Genomic DNA, 22,733 nt, shown 5'->3' with positions numbered 1-22,733 from the left:
TTTTTAAAACGTCTCCGTACTCTACCGGGGCTGGGAGGGGTGGCGTCTCCTCTCTCTCCACCTGTTGGGGAAGCAGCGGGAGGTGGGTAGCTGGAAGAGCCGCTGCTGTGTATAATCAGAATGGATTGCCTGGTGAGGCTATTACATTACCGGGGGGATAGAAGAGACCCTCCCCCCTCCCCAATCCTGGAAGAAGAGATGCCTGGTTCTTCCAGGTTTGGGGCCGTGGCAGGTCGCCGCGCGTGGCTGCACCGAGGCAGCAGCTAGCGAGGCGTCTCCGAGCCCCCCATTGAACCCCCCTGCAAGGCTCCGCGAGGCCCCACCGCCCGCCCGCCCCGTGCAGCATGCCAGCCCCTGGATGCGGCGTGCCTGGGAGCCGGTGACGTCACCGTGCCCACTGGGTGTCGTCCTCGCGGTCCGCCCGGAGTTCGGAGACAGAGGGGAAGGAGCTCCAGCGAGCGCTCCACCCGGGGCCGGGCGCGGACCCGATCGCACGCGGAGAGCACCCGCGCTGGGGAGGAGGAGAAGGAGGGGGGGGACTGATCCGGCTGGCCATCCGCAACCGCCATTCTCCGCTGTCATTCACGCAGAGGACAGCCTGCCTATGAGCGGAGGAAACCTTGCGAGACTCCTTGCCTGCTTGATTTGAGGACATGCTTTGATGTCTCTTCCCTCGCTCCTCCCGCCCCCTCTCCTTTTTGAGTCCCCCCTGGAAGCCGGTCAGGAGGACACACATGTACAGAACACCGTGATTGAGGAGGTAAATATTTCATCCTCGCTGCCTGTTCGGGTCAAGGTTAGCTCTGGTCAGGTTTTCTGCATAAAGTTCAGGGTGTGTGTATGGGCGTAGAGGAGAGGGACCGGCAGGTTATGCATTAAATTAATAGGGGAAAGGGAGGGTGCTAGGGACCTTTTATAGGATGTTTTCTTGAGCAAAACTTTTGCTTTCTTCCAATTGCCTTTTTAAATCTTATTTATATAGGGCTTCCCCCACCCCATCTGTGGAGGGGGGTGGGGGCAGAAGGGGGAAGATTGGGGAAGTGATTTCTAAATCATTTCCACTGGTTTAAACAACGCCTGGTCCACAAAACCCTTGAAAAATCATACCAGGAAAGTCTAGCTGGACTTAATCTCATTCAGGTCCGTGTCTATGGCTGTGTAAATGTCAGCATAGTAGCCGAGAGGATAAGAATCTTAGCTGGTCCATGAGGGAGCTATTTGAAGAGTTTGTGCAGGGAAACCAGGTATAACTGTTGTCTCACATTACCTATTAAGTAACCCTCCCTCCACTGGAGATATTGTATGTGATCCATCCGAGGTGACAAGCTCGGTTCCTGTCTTGGTAGAATGTGCTCCGTTTGTTCAGCAGTCCTGAAGGCCACCCGCCTAATGAAAGCTGAGAATCAGAGAGAGCAATATTGGAAAACAGTAACAATGCCATATGAAACACAGGCAGAATTAGAATTATATTATGATCTTTCAAATCAGAGATAAATATGACCTGCAACTTATTAAATATAAATGGCAAGCTTGAGATGGTCGGAGAAGGACAATTTTAAGCAACTGATGTAGGGTTTGATTAGCCCAGTTACTACCCAATGCTTTCTTGGGAGAGAGGATGGTGGGGTTTTTTAAAAAAGAGGTAAAATAACCCAGTTGTTTTGCCCAGAGGCGTTTTTGTTGTTTGGTTTGATAGGATTCATTCTAACGCCTTCTTTTAACTATTATTTGCTTTGAAAATATTCTTAACTGACGCAATTAAAGAACTGACCATTCTCCTAACCTGAAATCTTGGAATGTATGCGTTTTTAAAGCACTGACCTTTGAAAAGATGGCATTATCAACCTTTCGAAGATAGAGGAAACGTCCCGATAGCATCCAGAGAGAGCGGAAGTAATCAATTCAATATTTTCTGCTGATGGTGGGTGGTAATTGGGTGGCTTCCTTGAAACCTTGTCGAATTCTTAAACCACTTCTCTGTAACATTCTTTACACACCCATTGCTTTTCTAATGTCAACACCGTAATAGGTAAACATTTGAAAATGGTTTCAAATCATAAACACCTTCTATTTAGGAGCATTTGGGTCTCAGGAATGACGATCCAGATTCATCTGGTTGATCACAGTAGATACTATAGTTAACATTTGATGCGCCAAAATTAACTAAAATATTTCCGTTTTGGTTTAGAAGCTTTCCACATTTTTCTTTTTAGCGACTGAAGACAGCGTTTGCCACTGCAAAAATACCACCACGCACTGTAAGACGTTGGTGATGTGGATTTCGTTTCATGTTAGAAAATTATTTAAACTTTCGATTCAAAATTGTGAATTAAACCTGGGACTAAGGACAATCGAGTCACATTAAATACGTTTTAGGATAAATACATTTTAAGATGCTTTGCCATTCAGAACTCCCACTCAAGTCAATAGATGTGCAAGGTATGGTAGGAATGCAGAAAACAATCCTAGGGTGTGAAATGACTCCTTTTTAGATGTGGTGTTGTAGCCCTGTTGTTCCCGGGATATGAGACAGACAAGGTGGGTAAGGTAATATCTTTCACAAAAGTTGGTCTAATAAAAGATATTACCTACCTTGTCTCTCCCATTTTTAGACGTCACGTTTGTACTTTTCCAGCGCATGTTAGGCTGGAATAAGTGTATAAGCGCTTGTCAGGTCTGAAAACCTTTTCGCGTCCACGTTTTTTAACAAAAGATTTAACTTTCCTCCGTCCGCTTCACTTGTCAATAGACCAAAGTGTGTCCCAGCCCCTGACAGAAGAAACTCAAGTGAGGGACTTCGGTTGGGTTGGCCCGCGATGGCGGTTATATAATACAGTAGGACAAATATTCTAGGGGCTGCCCCGAAGTACGCAGCCTCAGAAAGGAGTGACTTTTTGCCTTTCCTCGCTTCACTGTCCCATCCCCAGCAGACCCATGTTCTTTTCTCTTCCAGTGGGCCACAGAAGACTCCCGAGGCTGAGCGCTGAAGAGATGGCGACAAGCCCCCTGCCAGGACCTACGGACATCCTGCTCTCCTCCCCCTCCAACACCTACCAGCCGGACTCCATGAGCCAGCAGCGAGCCAGCCACGCCAGCATGAAGCCTAACCAAGTGGGCCAGGTGATTTTGTACGGGATCCCCATCGTGTCTTTGGTGATCGACGGCCAGGAGCGGCTGTGCCTGGCGCAGATCTCCAACACCCTGCTGAAGAACTTCAGCTACAACGAGATCCACAACAGGAGGGTGGCGCTGGGCATCACCTGCGTGCAGTGCACCCCGGTGCAGCTGGAGATCCTGCGGCGGGCCGGGGCCATGCCCATCTCCTCCCGCCGCTGCGGCATGATCACCAAGCGGGAGGCGGAGCGGCTCTGCAAGTCCTTCCTGGGGGAGAACCGGCCCCCCAAGCTGCCGGACAACTTCGCCTTCGACGTGTCTCACGAGTGCGCCTGGGGCTGCCGGGGCAGCTTCATCCCGGCCCGCTACAACAGCTCCCGGGCCAAGTGCATCAAGTGCAGCTACTGCAGCATGTACTTCTCGCCCAACAAGTTCATCTTCCACTCCCACCGCACGCCGGAGGCCAAGTACACGCAGCCCGACGCCGCCAACTTCAACTCCTGGCGCCGCCACCTCAAGCTGACGGACAAGAGCCCCCAGGACGAGCTGGTCTTCGCCTGGGAGGATGTCAAGGCCATGTTCAACGGCGGCAGCCGCAAGCGGGCCCTGCCGCCCGCCCCGCCCCAGCCCGGCGCGGCGGCGGCCGCCCAGTGCCACCCGCTGGGCTCGGTCAAGGCGGCGGCCGCCGTGGTGGGCGGCGGGCTGCTGAGCCCGCACCTGCTGGGGGCGCCGCCGCCGGAGCTGCAGCAGAAGCGGGGCCGCTTCGAGGAGGACGAGGAGCTGGAGGGCGGCGGCAAGAGCCAGCGGAGCTACCCGGTCATCCCGGTGCCCAGCAAGGGCTCCTTCGGCGGCGTGCTGCACAAGCTGCCCGGCTGCGGCGGCCTCTTCCCGCACCCCTACGGCTTCCCCGCCGCCGCCTTCGGCCTGTGCCACAAGAAGGAGGAGGGCGCGGCGGGCGAGGCCCACAAGGCGGCCGGCGGCCTCTCGGGCCTCTTCTGGCCCGGCCGCAAGGACGCCGCCTTCTACCCGCCCTTCTGCATGTTCTGGCCGCCCCGCGCCCCCGGCGGCCTGCCGGTGCCCACCTACCTGCAGCCGCCGCCGCAGCCGCCCAGCGCCCTCAGCTGCTCCCTGGGCGACGGCCCCGGCCTGCTGCGCCAGGCCTTCCTGGACCTGGCCGAGCCCAGCGGCGAGGCGGCGGCCGCCGGGCTGGGCACCCCCCCGGCCGCGGCCGCGCCCCCGCCCCCGGCCAGCGGCAGGGACCCGCTCTTCGAGGCGCCCACTGGCGGCGGGGACGCGGCGTCCCCCGCGGCGGAGGCGGGCGGCGGCGGGGGCAGGGTGCCGGCTCGCCACCCCCACCTGCTGGAGGGGCCGGCCGGCCGCAAGGCGGGCAGCGGCTACCACCACTCCAGCGCCTTCCGGCCGGTGGGGGGCAAGGAGGACTCGGAGAGCCTGGCCAAGCTGCACGGGGCCAGCAGCGGGCCCCACCACCCGGCCTCCCCGCGGCTGCTGATGCAGGAGGAGCCGGGCTGCCAGCGCCACCCGCCGCCGCCCCAGCCCCCGCACCGCCTCCTCTCCCCCGGCGGCACCAGCTGCAGCTACCCCAGCGAGGAGAGCAGCGAGGAAGAGGAGGACGAGGACGAGGAGGAAGAGCAGGAGGTGGACGTGGAGGGGCACAAGCAGCCGGAGGAGGAGGAGGAGGAGGAGGAGGAGGGGGACCAAGGGGTGGACGCCCTAGGGGGGAGCAGCCGGTACCTCCAGAGCCGGGGGCTGACGGAGAAAGGAGGAGGCAGCAGGGACCGGGCTGCTGCTACTGGCCTCTTCTCCGTCAACTCCTCCAGGCAGCAGCAAGAGGAGAAACTCGGGGACACCAGTGCAGAGCTGCATCCTCCTCCCCCTGGCCCCCAGAAGGGGGGGAATAGCAGCAGCAGCAGCAGCCCAGTGCACCATCCATCACTGGAGGAGCAGCCCTCCTACAAAGATGTAAATATCCCCTTTAGGCTCCTTCCAGCTAATTATTATTATTGAAATGCACCTTTAGGCTGAATCGGTTCCATATGCGTAAGGAAGATGGATCGCTCGCGTTCCCCACAGAAATAAAATATGCAGGGTGGTTCATACAAATCGGCCCAATTGTTCTTGAACTCAGACCGAATGTAGAGGGTTGTTTCTCTTCCTTACAGTAGATTTCGGTTTGTAAAGTGGAGAAATCATCCCCCTAAAACAGAAGTAAGAGAGAGCGATCTGCTCCAGAGGTTACATCCTTCCCAGAAGGATATTTTTGTTTCCTACAAATGGGCCACTTGAAGGCCTTAACTGTGTTTTTAAAAACAGAGCCATTTAGACATAATTCAGACTGGACCACAGGAGGGTTTGGGGGCTTCATTCTGTATTTAAATGTTAGTACTTGAAGTCAAGAGGTGCAGAATATTTATTAGGTCATCTTGTCTTACTCCCTGCTCTTTACAGTAAGTTGTTTTCAGTGGATGAAAGAGTTCGGTCCTTTCTGATAGCTCCTGTCCAGTTAAATCTACCAATGGCAAATTAGCTCAAGGAAGAAAATAATCCAGGCCAACCTGCACACCTCCAAGCTCCTTTACCCCTCCATCACCCCACAAACACCCAAAGTAGAAGTTGTATATAGGTGCTAGTAACATATTTGACCCGTACAAGATTTATAAGGTTTCCAAAAGGGCAATCATCAAAGATAATGTCATGGGGGATTCCACAATAGTCACTTCTATTGATGCCCTTTTTCTGTTGACTTGGTATTTGCCTGAGATTGTATATCTGCATATGATTGTCTCTAGTTATTGATTTTTTGTGTTTAATTATTTTTATTCCTGTAGAATCAGAAAAGCAAGGAAGGTAACCAAGTCGTTTTGGCTACAAAAGAGGACAGTAACTTTTCAGGTAAAGACACGTATATTTTCTTTTTCTAAAGTTGATCCAGTCAACAAAAGACTTAATAAACCACAACTCTGTGGGTTGTATCAATGTGTTCTCTATAACACGACTTAAACAAAAATAAATCACTTCCATGATTTCAATTAAGAAAAAAACATTCTAATAGTCTCTGTGATGGCAATTTAACATAATATTCATTCACATCCAAAACACATCTGAGTGTGTGTTTGAATATTAGATATCTATTTTTGTTGGAGTCTACTGTTGTCTTGGGTATACTATTTCCTGCTACTGAAAGCATTTTAAGTGTTGCATTTGTTTTTATTTTAGATAAGAACAAAGAGCATAATTTTTTCATCACAGAAGAGCCTTCAGGAGGAGACTTCTGGCGAGATATAGCAGGTATGCTCAGGAAAGTGTAGAGGATAAGCAGACAGAGACTTAAATTCATAATCAAATGCCTGAATATTTAGTGCAAGGGTAAAGATAAAAACAATTCCAAGTAGATATAACTAAGAAAAATGCAAATAGGGGGAAAACAGTGACATTAATAGCAATAAGATTATTAATTGCTGGGCATATTTCAGTAGAAATTTCAGAAATATATCAGGTTACACAATGAAACAGGCTGGAAAAGCATAAAATGACAATAATTGAAATGTTCTCTTTGAAACCTTCCATTAAAAAGGATCACAGCTTATTGCTTTTAATATCTGTCAGAAAGACATTAAAGGTGTTTTATGACATCTATGCCAACATTTATATTATCTCCATGATAATGATCTCTACACAAAATGTATAATACATTTACAAAAATTACATTATACAAATTAAATGAAACCACCTTTTACTGATTGCTAAATGTCTCCAAGGGGTTTGGGAAAGACGTGATTAGAAGTTTTGATACTAAGTTGTCTATTGCAGTGTCTTAAGGAGAGGGTTTTGTTTCTTGGGAAAAAAGAATCTAATTTTCCATTTATGTAATGCAAACTGCCTTGGCTTTGACTATTCACGGTTAATTGACTGTCAAACGAGGTTGTTATCCTCAGGCAATGTCTGCAAATTTGCCTGTCAAATGAGACAGAGAGAGCAAGCGGGGAGAGGGGGGGAGAGAGAGAGAGTTGTACAAGGAGTGGAAATGAAGAAAATAGGATCTTAAAGAAATCTTATATAATAGCAGAGAACAATTGAAAAAGATCACAAACATTTCTAAATTTATTGCATTGGTAAATTTATTGCATTTGAAAGATTATTTCTTTAAAATACTTAATGCATCTCTGGTGCTTTTTATTATTGTTATGTGGAGAGGGGGGAAAGAAAGCAGTAGCATTTTAAATAATGGGAATGTATGATGAAGAGATTGATATGTTATTGTGGGTCAGTAGAGATCACCTGATTATTTTGTGTACCTTAAAATACTTGCTATTGATTAAACTTCCATGATAGTAACAAGTAATCCTGAGTGATTTAGTGAGAATACAGGACACCTTGTCTGTATTCCTCATTGTGGCCAATTTTTTTAAAGTTAATTTTTGCTTTTTCAAGTGATTCCATCTATGCTAATTTTTTAGACAAATTATAGTGATGTGGTTGTTTTTATTTAACTATTTATATTGCAACCTTATGCAAAAATCTGAATGCTTTGCATTCACTGATATTGCTAAACAGTGATAGTCATATATTTCAATTACAAAATGTACATTTCAGTTCTCAAAGATGTATAAAACATCGCATATTTGGAATCTGTTAAGAGTCCTAAAGATACTAAGGAATGATTGGCAACACTTTGATGGTTAAAAGTGTTGGGGCTAGAGGTAGAACAAATTGCTGCTAGAGAACTGAAAAATATCTAAGGGCCTATTTATGTAAATGCTTACTATTAGGTGTTTTGCTATCTTACCATAAGCAGTCCCATTATCTTCAGTGGGACTAGGTATCATAGGAAGTGTATGCAGGATTGGACCCAAATGGTCCTGCACAAAGTCAAGGTATTCATAACATATTTACAATGTCATTCTGTTGGATTCAGTGTTATCAAACTGCTTCCCAGAAATTTCTAAGTATTCAATTGACCTTATATAATTATAAATTAAATCTTAAAACTGCACATTTTAAAATATGGAAGAAATAGTTTAGAAATATTTTGGCACATGTTCAAATTATGTTCACCAGCAGAATAAAAATAGCTTTAGAAGTAGCTCAATATCTTTTATGTTATAGAAACACAGTTGGGATAGTGCGCACGCACACACAATCTAGCATGAACATTAACCAGGGCTATTTCCAAGGCTGAAGCGGATTGGGACTGAAACAGTCTGTACTGTACAGCCAACAAACAGTCAGTGAAAATTCTTTTTTCTTTTCAATCAAGCAGCGTTCAGGAAAGAGTTCTCAATTATTCAAATTCCCATGGCTATTTCAAGAGCTACCTGTGACTGACTTACATAACTGGTCCAGTTCTTTGGGAAAGCTGTGATAATTTACCACCCTGACCTTCCTTTAACATATGGAGCTGAAGAATAGAAAAGCCGAAATTCCTAGGCCAGAATTTGTGGTGCACTACAAATACTGCATATTGTTTACAGAAAAGCTCAGTTCTACAAGGAGTGTACTCAAACTGCCTCAAATTTTGTCTCAGTAAGAAATTTTGGGAGTCATGAAGTGGATGCTCTAAATTATAAAAACTATTTCTGATTCTCAAATCTTTTTTAAAAATTTTTAATTTTTTAATTTTAATAAAAGAATGACGTGGCAGTGATTTCAGAAAAATCTAAATTATATCAGTGGGCCAAAATCTGTTTTCCTTTTTGCTAATGTAAATCCAGAGTAACTCAATTGATATCTGTGAAATTACTGTAGGTTTGCACCAGAGTAATGGAGAGTACAAAGTGGCCCAATATTTGTTAAGCACAGCGAATTACAGGCCCAATCCTGCAGTCTTTACTTGCATAAGTAGGCCCCAGTGGCTTCAGAACCGGGCCCCAAATTTAAATGACGTTAACATTTTCACACAAGCTGGTGGCAAAAACCAGAGAAGCCAAAACTCTGGTATGGGGAGAGAAAAGGGCAAAATTGCAGATTTAGGCCCTGACCCTGCAAATTGTTCAGTGGGACTCTACATAAGTAAATGGATCTGCACTTACAGAACAGATTGGGGCCTTCAGTTTGAAATAACTGGCTTCTGCCTCTTCAGGTTTTTACCAAAGAGCCTTCAGCAGTGTTGCCAAGTCTCTTGATTTTATCAATATTTGGTGTTTTGTAAAACCAGCTCTCCTGGAATCCTGTGGTTGCATGAAGAATCTTAGCTTCCATTAAAAAAGTAAATTTCTTAGCCCTTGTGCTTACAGAGGAAAGCTTGAATATGTACCCTAAGGGCTCAAAAATCAAAAGGCAAATAAAAAGAGTCCCAGATTTATTATTTCTTTAGTTTCAAATTGGAAGATTTTTTTTTTAATCTCATGATTTTTGAGGCCCTGATAATGGTTTTTGTGTGTTTTGAGTTTGGTAATACTGGAGCCCATTCTTCATTCCTCATGCACTCTCTCGTCATACAGATTTTAAAAAAAATCAGTTTCTTTGTTTTTAAACATTAAATGAAATAGACTATAGTCTATAAAATAGACTTTATCTGCACAGAAGTACAACTGATTCCTGACTGATTTTTTTTTAAGGCAAATTAACCTTTAAACGTCTAGCTTTTGAGAGAGAGATTTATATACGTCCCGATTCTGGAAGGCACTTAAGCAAGTGCTTATGTGTTTTCCTGAATCCTGATTTACGTACTACTTAGTCCCAAAATGTGACATGGCTCCTTTAGAAGGTGTTTGAATGTTTTAAGTAAATGAATTCTTGGTTAGGATTTCTTCAAGAATTGTATTGTTAATTGTTAAAGCATTACTTCAAAAATTGTTAAAGCAACCATTATTTACTTGTTAACACAGAATGGTTCCTTTTGGAGGTCTCATAGTCTTCCAGTTAAAAATCTATCTATATTTTTAAATGCATATTTATTTATCTAGTAGACTCTTATGGCTCCTCCAGTGCAGCTGGTTGTTTATGTACATGGGCTCTATCCAGCATAAAATATCAATGGCCTCTAAGTGATATATATCCAGGCAGGCTATGAATGCTGACTTCATGGCAGGCTGAACTATCCAAGGGGGAGAGTCAGCCTGCTGCTGAAGTCTTTAAAATAAGACAATAGACAGTTCCAGACAGGGGTGAGATGCAGAGGCAGGGACTAGCCTGCAGTAGTTACTACAGCCCTAAGGCAGCCATGGATAGGGGAGCATGACTCCAGCTGACCAGGCTTACAAATAAATTGCATGGAAGTGCTGAGGTAGGGGGAATTTTGTGAGAAAAGGAAGACTGGTTTTTGGGGGAAAGCGTAGAACTGAGTCGGAAAATACGGGTTATATTCCTGGACCTGACACAGGCTTGCTGTGTGACTGTGGCCAAATCAATTAGGCCATATCTACATTTAAAACACTACAGCAGCAGAATTGTAGCACTTCAGTGTAGACACTACTGTGATGGGCTAGGTTCTCCCTTTGCTGTAGGTAATCCACCTCCCCGAGAGGCACATTGCACCAGGGGTTAGGTCCGCTTACCTGCAGGCTTGTGTACACTTGAAACACTGCAGCGGCAGAGGGTTCTCCTGTCAGAGTAGGTAATCCACCTCCCCGAGAGGTGGTAGCTAGGTTGATAGAAGAATTCTTCCCTCGACCCAGCACTGTCTATGCAGGGACTTAGGTCATTTTAACCACATCGCTGTGGGGTATGGATTTTTCACACCCTCTGAGAGACATAGCTATGCCAATGTAACTTTTCAGTGTAGACTAGCCCTCGGTCTTTCTGTACTAACTTTCCCCATCAGTATAGCAGGAGCAGCGTGAAACTTATTTAGTCATTGCCTACAGAGCATTTGAACAGCCTCTGATGGAAGGCTATATAGAAGTGAAAAGCACTTAAGGTGACACACAGAGGGTGAAAAAATCATGGGTTTGTGTCCCTTTTGTTTCTTTATTGGGTAGGAAGATGCTCTGAAATGTGGACTTTTTTTTTCTTTCAATTTTTTAATTTCTTGGTTTCTTTAAATTAGAAATTCAGGTCTTTGCTACTCTGGTGACTGGAGTGCTAGTGAAATGTTGACATCACAAGAGCCAAGGCCTTGTCTGCACACAAACTTGCACCTGTTTACCTGTGTGTTTATAAACTGATGTCATTAAATTGGCACAAATCCCTCTGTGACAGAGTGCAGGGAGTGAACAGGTGAGCCTGTACGCTGATCATTTGGATACCAGTTAGCTCTCTGGAGATAGCTAACTGAGGTAATTAGATGATCAGGCTGGCTGAGGTAAAGGGCCCACCAGCCCAAAAAGATAAAGAGACACAGGAAGGAACAGGGCTAGTTGAGGCCAGTCACACACAGGCCTCAGGGAAGGGAGACCTCTGCCCCTCTCCGGTCCTGAGGAGAGGGTCTAAAGCACTGAGGATGTTCTAAGTAGCCCTGTTGCACGGGCCTGTGGTGGTGTTGGTGGAGCATGGTGGATACACCACCAGTAGAGTCTGAGCCAGTTTCTGTTGTGCAAAGAGGCAGCAGTAGAGCCTGCCCTGCTACACCCTCTGTAGACACTCTTATTTCCAATTAACAGTGACCTGTTTCAGTTTAGCTTAGGCCTGGTCTACACTTAAAATTTATAGCCAGGGGGCTCAGGGGCCTGAAAAACGCACTCTCCTTAGCAATTTAGCTATGCTGATCAAGGCCCCTGTGTAGACACAGCAAGGTCGATGGAGGAATGTTTCCATTGCTCAGAGAGGTAGAGTTTCTACAGTGATGGGAAAACCCCATCCATCACTATAGTCTGCATCTACACTACAGGGTTATACCAGCAAAACTACAGCGCTGTAGCTATGCTGCTATATTTCCAATAGTGTAGACGTGGCCTTAATCTGCTTTTTTACAGGATTAAGTGAAACCAAAATAGGCCACTCCTAAATCTAAAATAAGTGTCTACCCAAGAGTTTGCACCAGTTTAACTACTTTGGTTTTAAAAGACACCTTTAGTTTAACAGGGCTAAGCTTGTGGGTAGGAAAGGCCCTGCAGAGTGACAGCTGTACTATAAAGACGGGAAGGGATTTTTCTTTTTACTGATTAAAATTGTTGGGTTTTGTGTAGTGTGTGTGGTTTTTTTTTTTTAGACATTTATTTAGCTTTTAATTAATATTTAAGAGAAAGAAAGCCCATTAAGTATTCAACACCTCCTCCCTTTCAATTAAGGAGTCAGAGTACACAATGGATGCTGAGCCCCCTAGGGAAGTACCTCAGGAAAAACAGGGGAGACCAGACTTAACATTCCTAGATTTTTTTTTTTAAGGTAAAAAACAAGTAGGGGGAAAAAAACCCTTTTTAAAAGGTTCAGGCCCTCTTTGTACATCTCTCTCTCTCACACTCTCTCACACTCACACTCTCACACACTCACACACACACGTCATATGCTCTATTATTAAAGGAAAAATCCTTTTCAGGTCACCTTTAACTCTCCCTTCTCCCATTCCACTCTCAGCCTCCCACAAGGGCAAGGGTTGAGGAGTTACAAAAATGCCTTTCTCTGCCTTATAGGAAGCTACTCTACCCCCAAGATCTCTGTTTGTGGAGGCTGAAGGAGTTACCCATCATGCCATGTGCCCATTCCTCCATTCTGATATGCAGCTTTCAGTCAGAGAGCCAACAACCTTAGACTATCCTTTTAAAGTTTAACCAAGCAAGTGCAGAAAAACTTTCCCTAGTACTATTCCATTTCTGTGTTAGGATGTCAGAGGATTGAGCTTTCCCAAGAATCTGACAGCCATCTGTGACTTCCTTTGAAATGGGGGGATTACAGGATACTTAAGGGTGCAGCTTCTGTGGTTGTAGAGAACTAAAAGCTTGAAGGACTGTGTTTACCAGCTATACCTGTGGTGCAGACATCATACTGCGGTAATGTTTTCCTTAGAATAACAGTTTAAAAAACATCACCGGAACTCTTTGAGGAAAGACAGACCCAATGAGATGGACTGATTAAGAAAAGAAATCATGGCTGTACCTTGTATAACAACAATATACATGCTTAATATAATTTGTATCCTATCCTGTCCCAAGTCTGCTGTATTCCTCAGTTTTTTAACTTATCTTTCACACTCTCATTTAATACTTATGTAACAAAATAACTGCTACTGTCACCAATTCTGTCCGCTTCTAACAAAATGTTAGTAACTAAAAAAACGCTTTATTAATTCTGAGTCATACAAGCACCTAGCCGTTTTCCCAAAAGAAGTATAAACTGATCATCCAATTTGTATTTTCTCTTATTTTGATGGGGTTTTTTTTTAAAAGCCTACTGGGGGGGTTTATTTATTTTATTTATTTGTTTATTTTGGTTAAGCATTTTTTCTGGACAGAGAGATCTTGTATATTTCACATCACCCCAGAATGAATTTTTACAATCCCATTATAGAAACTCAGCTTATAATGGAAATGCTGGCCCCACACTAACTATATCGATATAAATATATAGGCATAGATGAGCTTTTATAATAAATGTAGAAGACCGTACAGATGTTAAAAAGGTACATGTTGAATATGTTTCATATATTATGATTTTCACGCATACTGGTTGTAAGCGTGCATTGATTTCTGAAAGTCAACAATAAATGTTTCACAGTAAATCTTCTGAATACATGTAAGAGGGGACCTTCCAGTTTTACTTTAAAATTAGCTCATCATGAAAACACATTCCCAATTACACAACAACATTGAAGATTTTTCTCAATAGTTGGCAACTTGCATGTTGTGTAGTGATTTATTTAGTCCTGTACCACTCATATTTTTAAGAATAGCCCTTTCTGAGGATTCTTTTTGGCAAATACTTAAGCACATGAATAACTGCCTTCTCCTGACATCAGTGGGACTACTCATGTGCACAAGTGTCTGCAGAATTGGTCTGTTGATTAAAACCATACATTTTGAAGAATTAGGCAACAAATTAATATCTTCCAAAATGTTGGGGTCCTGTTCTGCTTCAGTCATAAATAGCAGATCTACCACTAATTTCAGTGGGAGCATGGTTTGGTCCTTCTTATATTTTTAAAATAATTTATTTTCTATGGTTTCTGTCTCAAATCTCTTAAGAGTTAATGAAAATTCAAGAGGGTAAAAGATCAAGTCTTTCCAGAAGATAAGTTAATAGTACCTTATGCCAAAATGTTTACATTTTAGTTAACTAACCACATTTTTAAAAACATTATTAAAAATTTAGGAGAAAAGTACAAGAAGCAATGTATATGCACCAAGAAATACTCAAAATATATAATCCAGAAATTTCACACCTTCTGTATTGCCAAAAGTTACATTAAAATGACTTTAACTTCCATGAAGTTTCTCCAGAATTGCACTGGAATAACTGAGAGCAGAATTTGGCCTGTAAATTCCCTATAAATGTAGTCAATCCAGTAGTTCCATATGAACAAAACTGCCATTGGAAAAATAGTTTGTCAATACTGATCTCTGCTCTATTCAAGTAAATCTAGTGGAACTTCACTGATTTCAGTGAAGTTACTTATAATTTTTATAGCTGTAACTGAGATCTGAATCTAGTCCAATGTGAGATTTGCATAATTTTTTCATTTCTAGAAAGGGTTTTATAAGTTTGACCTTGAATTAAAATAACCAAATAAAATGTAGCAAATTTTAACATATATATGAAAAAGGAGAAACTGATTAAACTTGATAGAAAAGAGTAAAAAACAGATTATGGGAAAAAAACAAGAATATAGGAATAATACCTGTGATTATATTATATGGACCAGGCCCCTTGAAACAGGAATAACCTCCCCATCTCAGCCTTTAAGAGTTTTGCTGCATTGAGACCTTTAGTGCTGGGAGCACATCAAAGCACCAAGTCTACTTGCAAAGTGCAAAACAAAAGAATGATGGACATGTGGGTAAGGGACAGGACTTGGAAGTGCCAGGCTCTGCCACAGGCTTGCTGTCTGTTCTTGGGCAAGTCACTTAAACTCTCTTTGCCTCCGTTCCCCATCTGTATAATGAGGCTAATATGTCTTTTCTCCCACCCTTTGTCTGTTTAGATTTCAAGTCCTTCAAAGCAGGGACTGTCATTGTTCCTAGTACAATGGGGCCCCAGTCTCAGTTGCATCAGAGTAGCACCTGTACAAACAGTAAAGAACAGGATTATTAAAAAGTCATAATTTCAAATGATTACCACATAGTAGTAGCTGCAATACCACAGTTATCTGCTATTCTAGATCTGGGGAAAATGTGCTGACATTTTAATGGCAACCACTATATAAACTATATTAATCATATCTCCACTGCAATCATGCAGGCCAGGCTAAACTGCCAAATTCCTATCCCACCACGCACGGGGCTCAGTGTTTTGGATTTTTTAAAATAATGTGAGATGGAAACTCTGGGGTCATTCTTTTTTGGTTGTTCCAATGTCCTGGGCAGGAATCTGGAGAGGAGGTTCCTCCCAGGATGTTGCAGATGTCACCATTGACTGTGCTTCTTTATGTCTTCTGTAGTATAGGCTTTCCAGATCAGGCTCTTTGTGTGTTTTAAGGAGACAGAATTGGGGCATCCCACTCTGTACGAGCTTGTGCACTGTTTTTCTGGTGTGCATAACTGCACGGTGAGCCAGAATTTGAGCATGTCTTTATCCCTATTTTTCAATTTGTTGAATTGTAGTTCTGCTAAATCTGAATGTATTGCCTAGAGGCAGCCAAATGTGGTAAGGTGCTTTGCAAACAGCCCATGAAGTTCTGCCAATTACCTTCTCTGCAATATCCCATTCAGTTCTAGATCTCTGTTTAGCAGAGATTGCCAATTATACCACATCTTTCACAATGTGGGCAAATATCCATTAGGTTCTAAGTATGGAACATCAAAATGATTTCATTTACAGTATGATGTAAACCAGATTTCACTCCGGGGGACCGAAGGAGGCAGATGTTAATGTCACTATATCATCTAGCCTCCTGTCTAGTTGTGTAACTAGCTTTCTGCTTAAAATTTAAGACTTTTGTCTATTTGTCTTCGCACAGAATTTTAAAAACATATATAAAAGGAGCTGCATACATTTTAAATGTTTAAAGTTCTGCTAGTCTGTGTAAGTGTAATATTTTACAAAGTCTAGGTTCCCAGAAATTATTTTAACCATCTGGCTTTTTCACAGATTTAGCAGGTAAACATCAGGAGTCCTGCTCCATATAGTAAATGCAGCATGTTTTATTTACTTAGAACCTCGTCTTGAAATTGGATTCCTTAGGGCAGACTCACTGCAGGACTGGGGCCTTCAATGCTACAATAATAAGCCCAGGTCAGAATTTTCAAAAATAGAAGCCTAAAGTTAGGCTTTTAGATCCATACTCAAATGAGTGGGATTTTCAAAAGCGTCTAAATGACCTAGGAGCAAAAGTCCCATGGAGCTGAAGTTGACTTTAATGGTACATTTACTCCTAGATCACCTGTTCATTGATGTCAACTTCAACTCAGTGGGACTTTCTCCTAGGTGATTTAGGTGCTTTTAAAAGATCCCACTCTTCTTAAGAAAATGTTGGCCATTATGTAAAAACCTAAAACAGTGTATCAAACAGATTTAAATCCATGGAGAATAATAGAAATTAGAGTCAGAAATGACCTGAGTCCTCCAGCGCATTGGTTTTCAAGCCATGGGGCATGCCCCTCTAGGTGACTAGTTGCAATGAGGCTATCGGGGGAGCGAGGTGGGGTGCAGGGCTGATGCTGGCCAGATGTCCAGGGCAGGGCAGCATTGGGGAGATTGTGCAGGGAAGCCCCAGCCATCAGGGGGAGTGCAATTCTGCACCAACCTATTGCTCTCCCCCTCCTGCCCACTGGGGACTCTCTGTGCACTGTCCCTGCTGCTGCTTTGGCCTGGCCTGGCTGGCCGCACCCTATGTATTTTAAACCATCTGGAGCCTCCTGGAGTGAGAGGCTCTGGGATAGGGGGGAGGGGGAGGGAGGAGCCCTGATCTGCTCCACTTCCAGGAGCTCCTTCAGGGATGGAGCCAGCTGGGTCCTGATGCCACCAAAGGCGTGAGCCGGATGAGTGGAACTTGGGCTGGGGGTGGGCCTGTTATGTGACTCCCATGGAGAAGGTGGAGCACAGTCCCCCCCCTCCAAAAAAAGTTTGGGAACATCTGCTCTACTGTATCCTCTAACACAAGCTCTGAGAGACTTGTTTCACTGAATCCTTATGACTGTTTTTCTCTCTCTTCTCAAATGGAAGTTACTCTGCTTTCCCTGTTACTTAGTATTTATTTAGCATCATAAATCTCTCACCCTACAGAGCTCCTAGAGATGCAGTCCCTGCACTGAAGGACCTAAGTTCCTTTTTCAAATGCATCTTGGACACTTAGGAGCCTAAATCACATTGACTTTGTTAGAGTCCTACGGTCCAGGTTTGTAAAGGCATTTAGGCACCTGAAAATGTAGCTAGGCACCTAGTGGGATTTTCAGAAGTGCCTAGCTGTCTAACTCCCATGTCCACAGTCCTTCAAGCCCTCTGCTCTTGGAACTGTCATTAAAGTCAAGGTGAGTTCTTCACGTAGCAGTCTTGAAGAATCTGGCCTGCCCAGTGCTTGCAAAGAGTTAAATACCAATACTACAAAAGGGAATGGAAAACATGCTCCTAAGTCAATGACAGTGATGAAAATAGAAATGTTTCCTAAACAGATGAGATTGTTCTGTGTAATTTAGATTGTGCTGACCCCCAGAATGTACTAGGCCCCTTTGAAACACAAAAGAGGACACAGTCCCTCTTCTGAAGAGCATATAATCTAAAACCCAGTAATTAGCACTGCCAGTGGGAATGCATGCTCCCCCCCCCTTCCCCTGCACACACTCAAACCTTGTGCTAATTTAACACTCTGCCAGTTAATTCCAGAAAGACTATTCAATCTGTTGTAGTCCCATATTCATTTTAAAGTATTTTTTACATTAAAGCATTCTAAATACTAACTTCCAGATTAATCTCTTTTAAAAATGAAATCTTTTAATTAAAAAACAAAAGAAAGGGATTCCTATTTATACAAGTTTATCGACAAAGGCCAATTATCTAGTATGCTTCAAATGTACCATGTCTGCTCAGATTTATCAAGGCCATGCTCTAAATTAGGGCCTAATATCAGAGACCTCATGCAAGCAAAAAGGCTGCTTCAAAGGGCGTTTTCTCCATAGAATTGGCCTGTTTCTAACCAGTAGGAGCAGGAAAGGAGCAGGAATGTGTGCTGATGGACATAACTTTGATGGGCAAAATAAATCTAAGTAATGTCCTGCCCCTCTATTGGGTCACTTTTTTGTGGGCATCATAGATTCAGTAAGTCTTCAGGAGGGATGTGAATGAAGAGCAGGCAGTAGCTTGGGCATCCTGTGCATAGTGAGTGGGATGGAAGAAGGTAGGCTGATGTTTGGGGGAGAAGTGAATGAGAGAGGCATTGAGGTTGGTATCTGTGGCAGTGCAGAGGTGACGCAGTAAGAGACAAGATTCAAGATGTCGGGTGAGACAGAATTATGCAGGGCCTTGAAAGTGAGGACGAGAAGTTTCAATTTGATGTGGAGAATGGGGAGCCATTGGGGCCATGCACGGTTGGGGAGCGGGTTGACGTGGGCATATCTGGGAAGGAAATTAATGTTAGTGACCACGTCTTGGATGAGTAGGAGACAGGTGAAATGGATATCAGGGAGGCCAGAGAAGAGGGAGGTGACGTAGTCAAGGCATGGATGTAATTTCTTTAGCTGTCGGGGGAGAGAGAGGACAGTTTGGGACTTTGGTATGTCTTGGAGGAAGGACAGCAAGATTTGGACATTGCTTTCTCTCTTATTGATGTAAATCAATAACTATTCCCCACTCCATTTATCATGTATCATGTCTCCTGTCCTTAGACCTTAGCAGCAGCATGGTCTGCATATCCATCTGAACCACATCCTGCCCCTGGGTTGGGAAAGGGATGCTATCCCCTCACTCGCTTAGCGCACCTATGTACCTGCCTTGGCCTTCGAGGAGCACGTATGCCAACTAGTTACCATCTGAAATTAGGAGCTAGTGTACGCTAAACATCATGGTGATAAATTCTGTTTATAAAAAATACTTCTAAGCAATGACATTTCGTGCCGAGCATTTCTGAAGCCTTGGACATCTAAGATAACACTTAAGATCATAGAAGATATGACATCAGAAGTCTGGGGATTATGATAAGGGCCCGATTCTGCAGTCTTTGCAAAGGCAGAACTCCCTTTGACATCAATGGTGGTTTATCCTACACTGCAGGAGTGAGCTCTGAATGCTGAAACCTTCTGTCCAGACTTTCAAAGAGGATGAAAGAACAATACCCGATAAGAAGCAACGTATTATAAATCAATAACTTTTTCCTTCCTTTATTAAGGTGAACACACGCAAGAAACCAATTCACCTCATTCACTGAAGAAGGACGTAGAAAACATGGGGAAAGGTAACACCCTCCTCTCCCCCCCCCAGCTTTGATATTATTAAAATGCTCTTGGTTTTAATAGAATATAAGGATAATAGGGAAGTATTTTTGTTCAGCACTATATTTTAAGCTTGACAAGTAACATATGAATAATATATGGACCTTTGGGTAGATATAATTGAGATTAATGCATACATATCAATCAATACATGACACTGTAATACAATACTTTAAAATAATATATTACATTGATTTATATTCATGGATTTCTGCACAAAATCTATCCTAGATCTATACAACGTTTTTTTTAAACTACTAAAATATTTTCTTATAATAATGAATTGCCACACATAGCAGTTCGCTCAAGAGTTATTTATACAAATTAGTAAAACAGCTCTTCTTTTCTCTTTGTTAGAAGAACTTCAGAAGGTTTTGTTTGAACAAATAGATTTACGGAGAAGATTAGAACAGGAATTCCAAGTGTTGAAAGGAAACGCTTCTTTCCCAGTATTCAGTAAGACATATTTCTGTGTTTTCACTGTTTGTAGAATGTCATCATTATTTATTATCAATTTATAAAAATATAGGAATGATGTTTATAGGTGTGTTTGTCACTAGACACCTGAGCTGGCCCCACTGAAGTCAATGGGAATTCTACCATAGATTTCAATGGCAGTAGGTCAGGCCCTTCAAGCATAAACTTGAAGTGAGATGTTGTGTATTTTTGGATAAGTATAAACCACAATTTTGTCAAACTGGTTTTGGTAACTTTCATCTCCCTGTTGAAAACATTAGGGGTCCACCAAGACCTGCCCCACTGTTGTATTCTGACCATAAAGCCAACATAACTAGCCGCGCTCCATTGAAGGGGGAACCTACAGCATTAGGGCCTATGCCACACCTGTTGTCCTGCAGCTGGCCAAAAGGGAACAGTTGGGACTGCACTCTACCCTGTAATGCCCATCTGTTGAATCAACCCCATTAGGCCTTCTTAGCCAGTGGCCTTCAGGCTGTTCTAAGTGATGCTGGGGGACTGGCTCAGCCTAAATTTGGGGCATGCAAAGGCCACTGCTGCATTTTCTGTCCTGAGGTGGATTGCATGTTCTTTGGCCATTGCTGAGGATCTGGGTCATTAAGAGGTGATGGAATATGCCATATAAACAAAGGATTATGAAGAACATCATAAAACCAATATGGAATTTTCTCCCCTATGGTGGAAGACCAATTGCTTGAGGTTTTTCAAAATAGACTGAATGAAGCAGTGGAGAATATGTTGTAAGAGAAAATCCTGCACTGGCCAGGGACAGATTAGATGACATAATAGGCCTTTTCGGTTTCTGATTTGTATGATTCTATACCGCTGGGCAAGACAAGGTGCCTCTGCAGCTTTCCGCTTCTTCTTATGCCACGTTGAACTGCACTCAGTACTGCAGTTCAGCGCTTCCCACGTGTCGCCCACTGTGCATAAGGAGATGTCACTGCCTTGCAGCTGTTCAAGCACCCAATCCTCTGCTGCCATTTGCTCCACTGAAGAGTGAAGGAGCGAGGCTCAGTGTTAACGGTGCCCTGAAAAGGAAACTCAACTGTTTGTGCCCTTTTGTGCTTCTTCCTGATGTCTAAAGAAGGCCTGAAAGTTTGGTTGCATTTTTGTTTTTAAAGTCTGTTTGCTTTTAATTTTAATATCAGGTCTTGTCTATGCCCCTTTTGCTGCAGGGTTCTGTGGATTGACAGAGAATTATTGGGAATAGGACGTGACAAAAGCCTAGAAGCTGTAACTTAATCAGCTGGGAGGGGAAGGGATTTTAGTCAGATGCTTGTTTTTTGTTCTCACTTATCTGACTGAAGGCACTGACGATTTCTTGGGCAAAAAGCTCCAAACAATGCCATTTCTTCAGCTGCAAACCATTCCAGTTTTTTGGTCCTGCAAAGAGTCCTTCCACAAACTCAATGAAGACAAGACTCGATATGCCAGATATTCCCAAGGTTTAAAAAAAAAGCAGAAAAACAGGCCTTTGTACTCCCCTTTCCCTTCTCTGTGATGTGAAAACAATATTTTTCCCACCTTTAAGTAGAAAGAGTCGAATTTTACCCCTCAAAAGTCATGACATCAGGGAGAATACAGAAAAGCAAAGAAGGCCTCTCTGAATGTCTCCCATCTTTAGCCTGGATATCAAAAAGATTAGTACATCTTCATAAATAAATACACAGAAAATCCTGAAGTTATGTGAAGTATGCCATAAAACAAGGATGACCCAATATGCAGTACAAATTCTGCCATTGGGCTTGGAGCTAGATGATTTTAAAGTAATTCATGTACTTCAGTTCATGTACTTGAAATCATGGGATTGTAAAAATGGCACTTGGAATCTTGCCATTCAGGTCTCACATTTATCCTTTCGTTCTGCAGTAAAATTAATACTCCATCATTGCCATGTAAATAAACCCTGCCATTAAACCACATGAAATATAATTCATATGAAAGAAAATAATGCGTACTGCTGACCAAGGAAGTGGCATCCGTGCACACCAGCTTGAAAAATAGGTGGTTTCAATATACCACAAAGCAGTGGTCAATTTTACTCTAGTTTAAAATAGAAAACAAGTAGAGTACAATGGGAGAACAGGCCTTTCTAAAAAAAACATATATAACATACTCGCTAACTGTGACCCCCTCGATAGATTGTTCCACAGCAGCTCTGCCGCCACCTGGAAAAGGAGCTGCTTTTTAAGCTCAAGGGCTAGGATTTTTTGGTTTTGGTTCTGTAGGTCCCCGGCTTGCTCCATGTTGAGAGCTTGTGCTGGGGCCGTCACAAAAGGACCAGATAGATCAATCTCTTGGTAGATTGCAGAGGGTCTTATTAAAAGGCAGTTGAATTGAAAATGGTAAGGAATTAAACGTACAGAAAATGAGCCCTAGAAGGAAAATGGACCTCTTCTTTCTGGGAGACTGATGACCTGGAGGCAGCAGAGTTTGAAGGAAGAGCGTGGAGCTGGGAAGCAGCAGGTCCGGATTTCCAATCCGCTCACTGTGTGATCTTGAGCAAAGGATTGAATGGGCTATGGAGGTGAAACAACTCTTCCCATCCCTAGAGCTGGCTGGGATGAAGGCATACTTCGGAGGGGGAGGGGGGATTCTGGGGAATCTTGCACCTCCCCTTGCAGCGTAGGAGCTGCTGTTGCCTGTTCTATACCTCATCTGTGGACAAGA

General features: G+C 43.6%; 1 protein-coding gene across 1 annotated transcript in view; it reads left to right on the top strand.

Annotated features, from left to right (window-relative positions):
- Positions 1-516: 516 nt before the first annotated feature.
- The window catches only part of SKOR2 (SKI family transcriptional corepressor 2), a 41,641-nt gene continuing 19,424 nt past the window's right edge, over positions 517-22,733 (top strand). The window contains exons 1-6 of the mRNA XM_074953887.1: positions 517-760; positions 2,954-5,094; positions 5,961-6,024; positions 6,349-6,420; positions 19,481-19,546; positions 19,941-20,039. Coding sequence (XP_074809988.1) covers positions 2,992-5,094; positions 5,961-6,024; positions 6,349-6,420; positions 19,481-19,546; positions 19,941-20,039 — 2,404 coding nt within the window. The 5' untranslated portion in view covers positions 517-760; positions 2,954-2,991. The remainder of the gene's footprint in view (positions 761-2,953; positions 5,095-5,960; positions 6,025-6,348; positions 6,421-19,480; positions 19,547-19,940; positions 20,040-22,733) is intronic.

The sequence above is a fragment of the Natator depressus genome, chromosome 5 (assembly GCF_965152275.1).
Source record: "Natator depressus isolate rNatDep1 chromosome 5, rNatDep2.hap1, whole genome shotgun sequence".
NCBI classification, from domain to species: Eukaryota; Metazoa; Chordata; order Testudines; family Cheloniidae; genus Natator; species Natator depressus.
The sequence above is the reverse complement of the archived record's forward strand: the minus strand, read 5'-3'. Positions and strand labels throughout refer to the sequence as shown.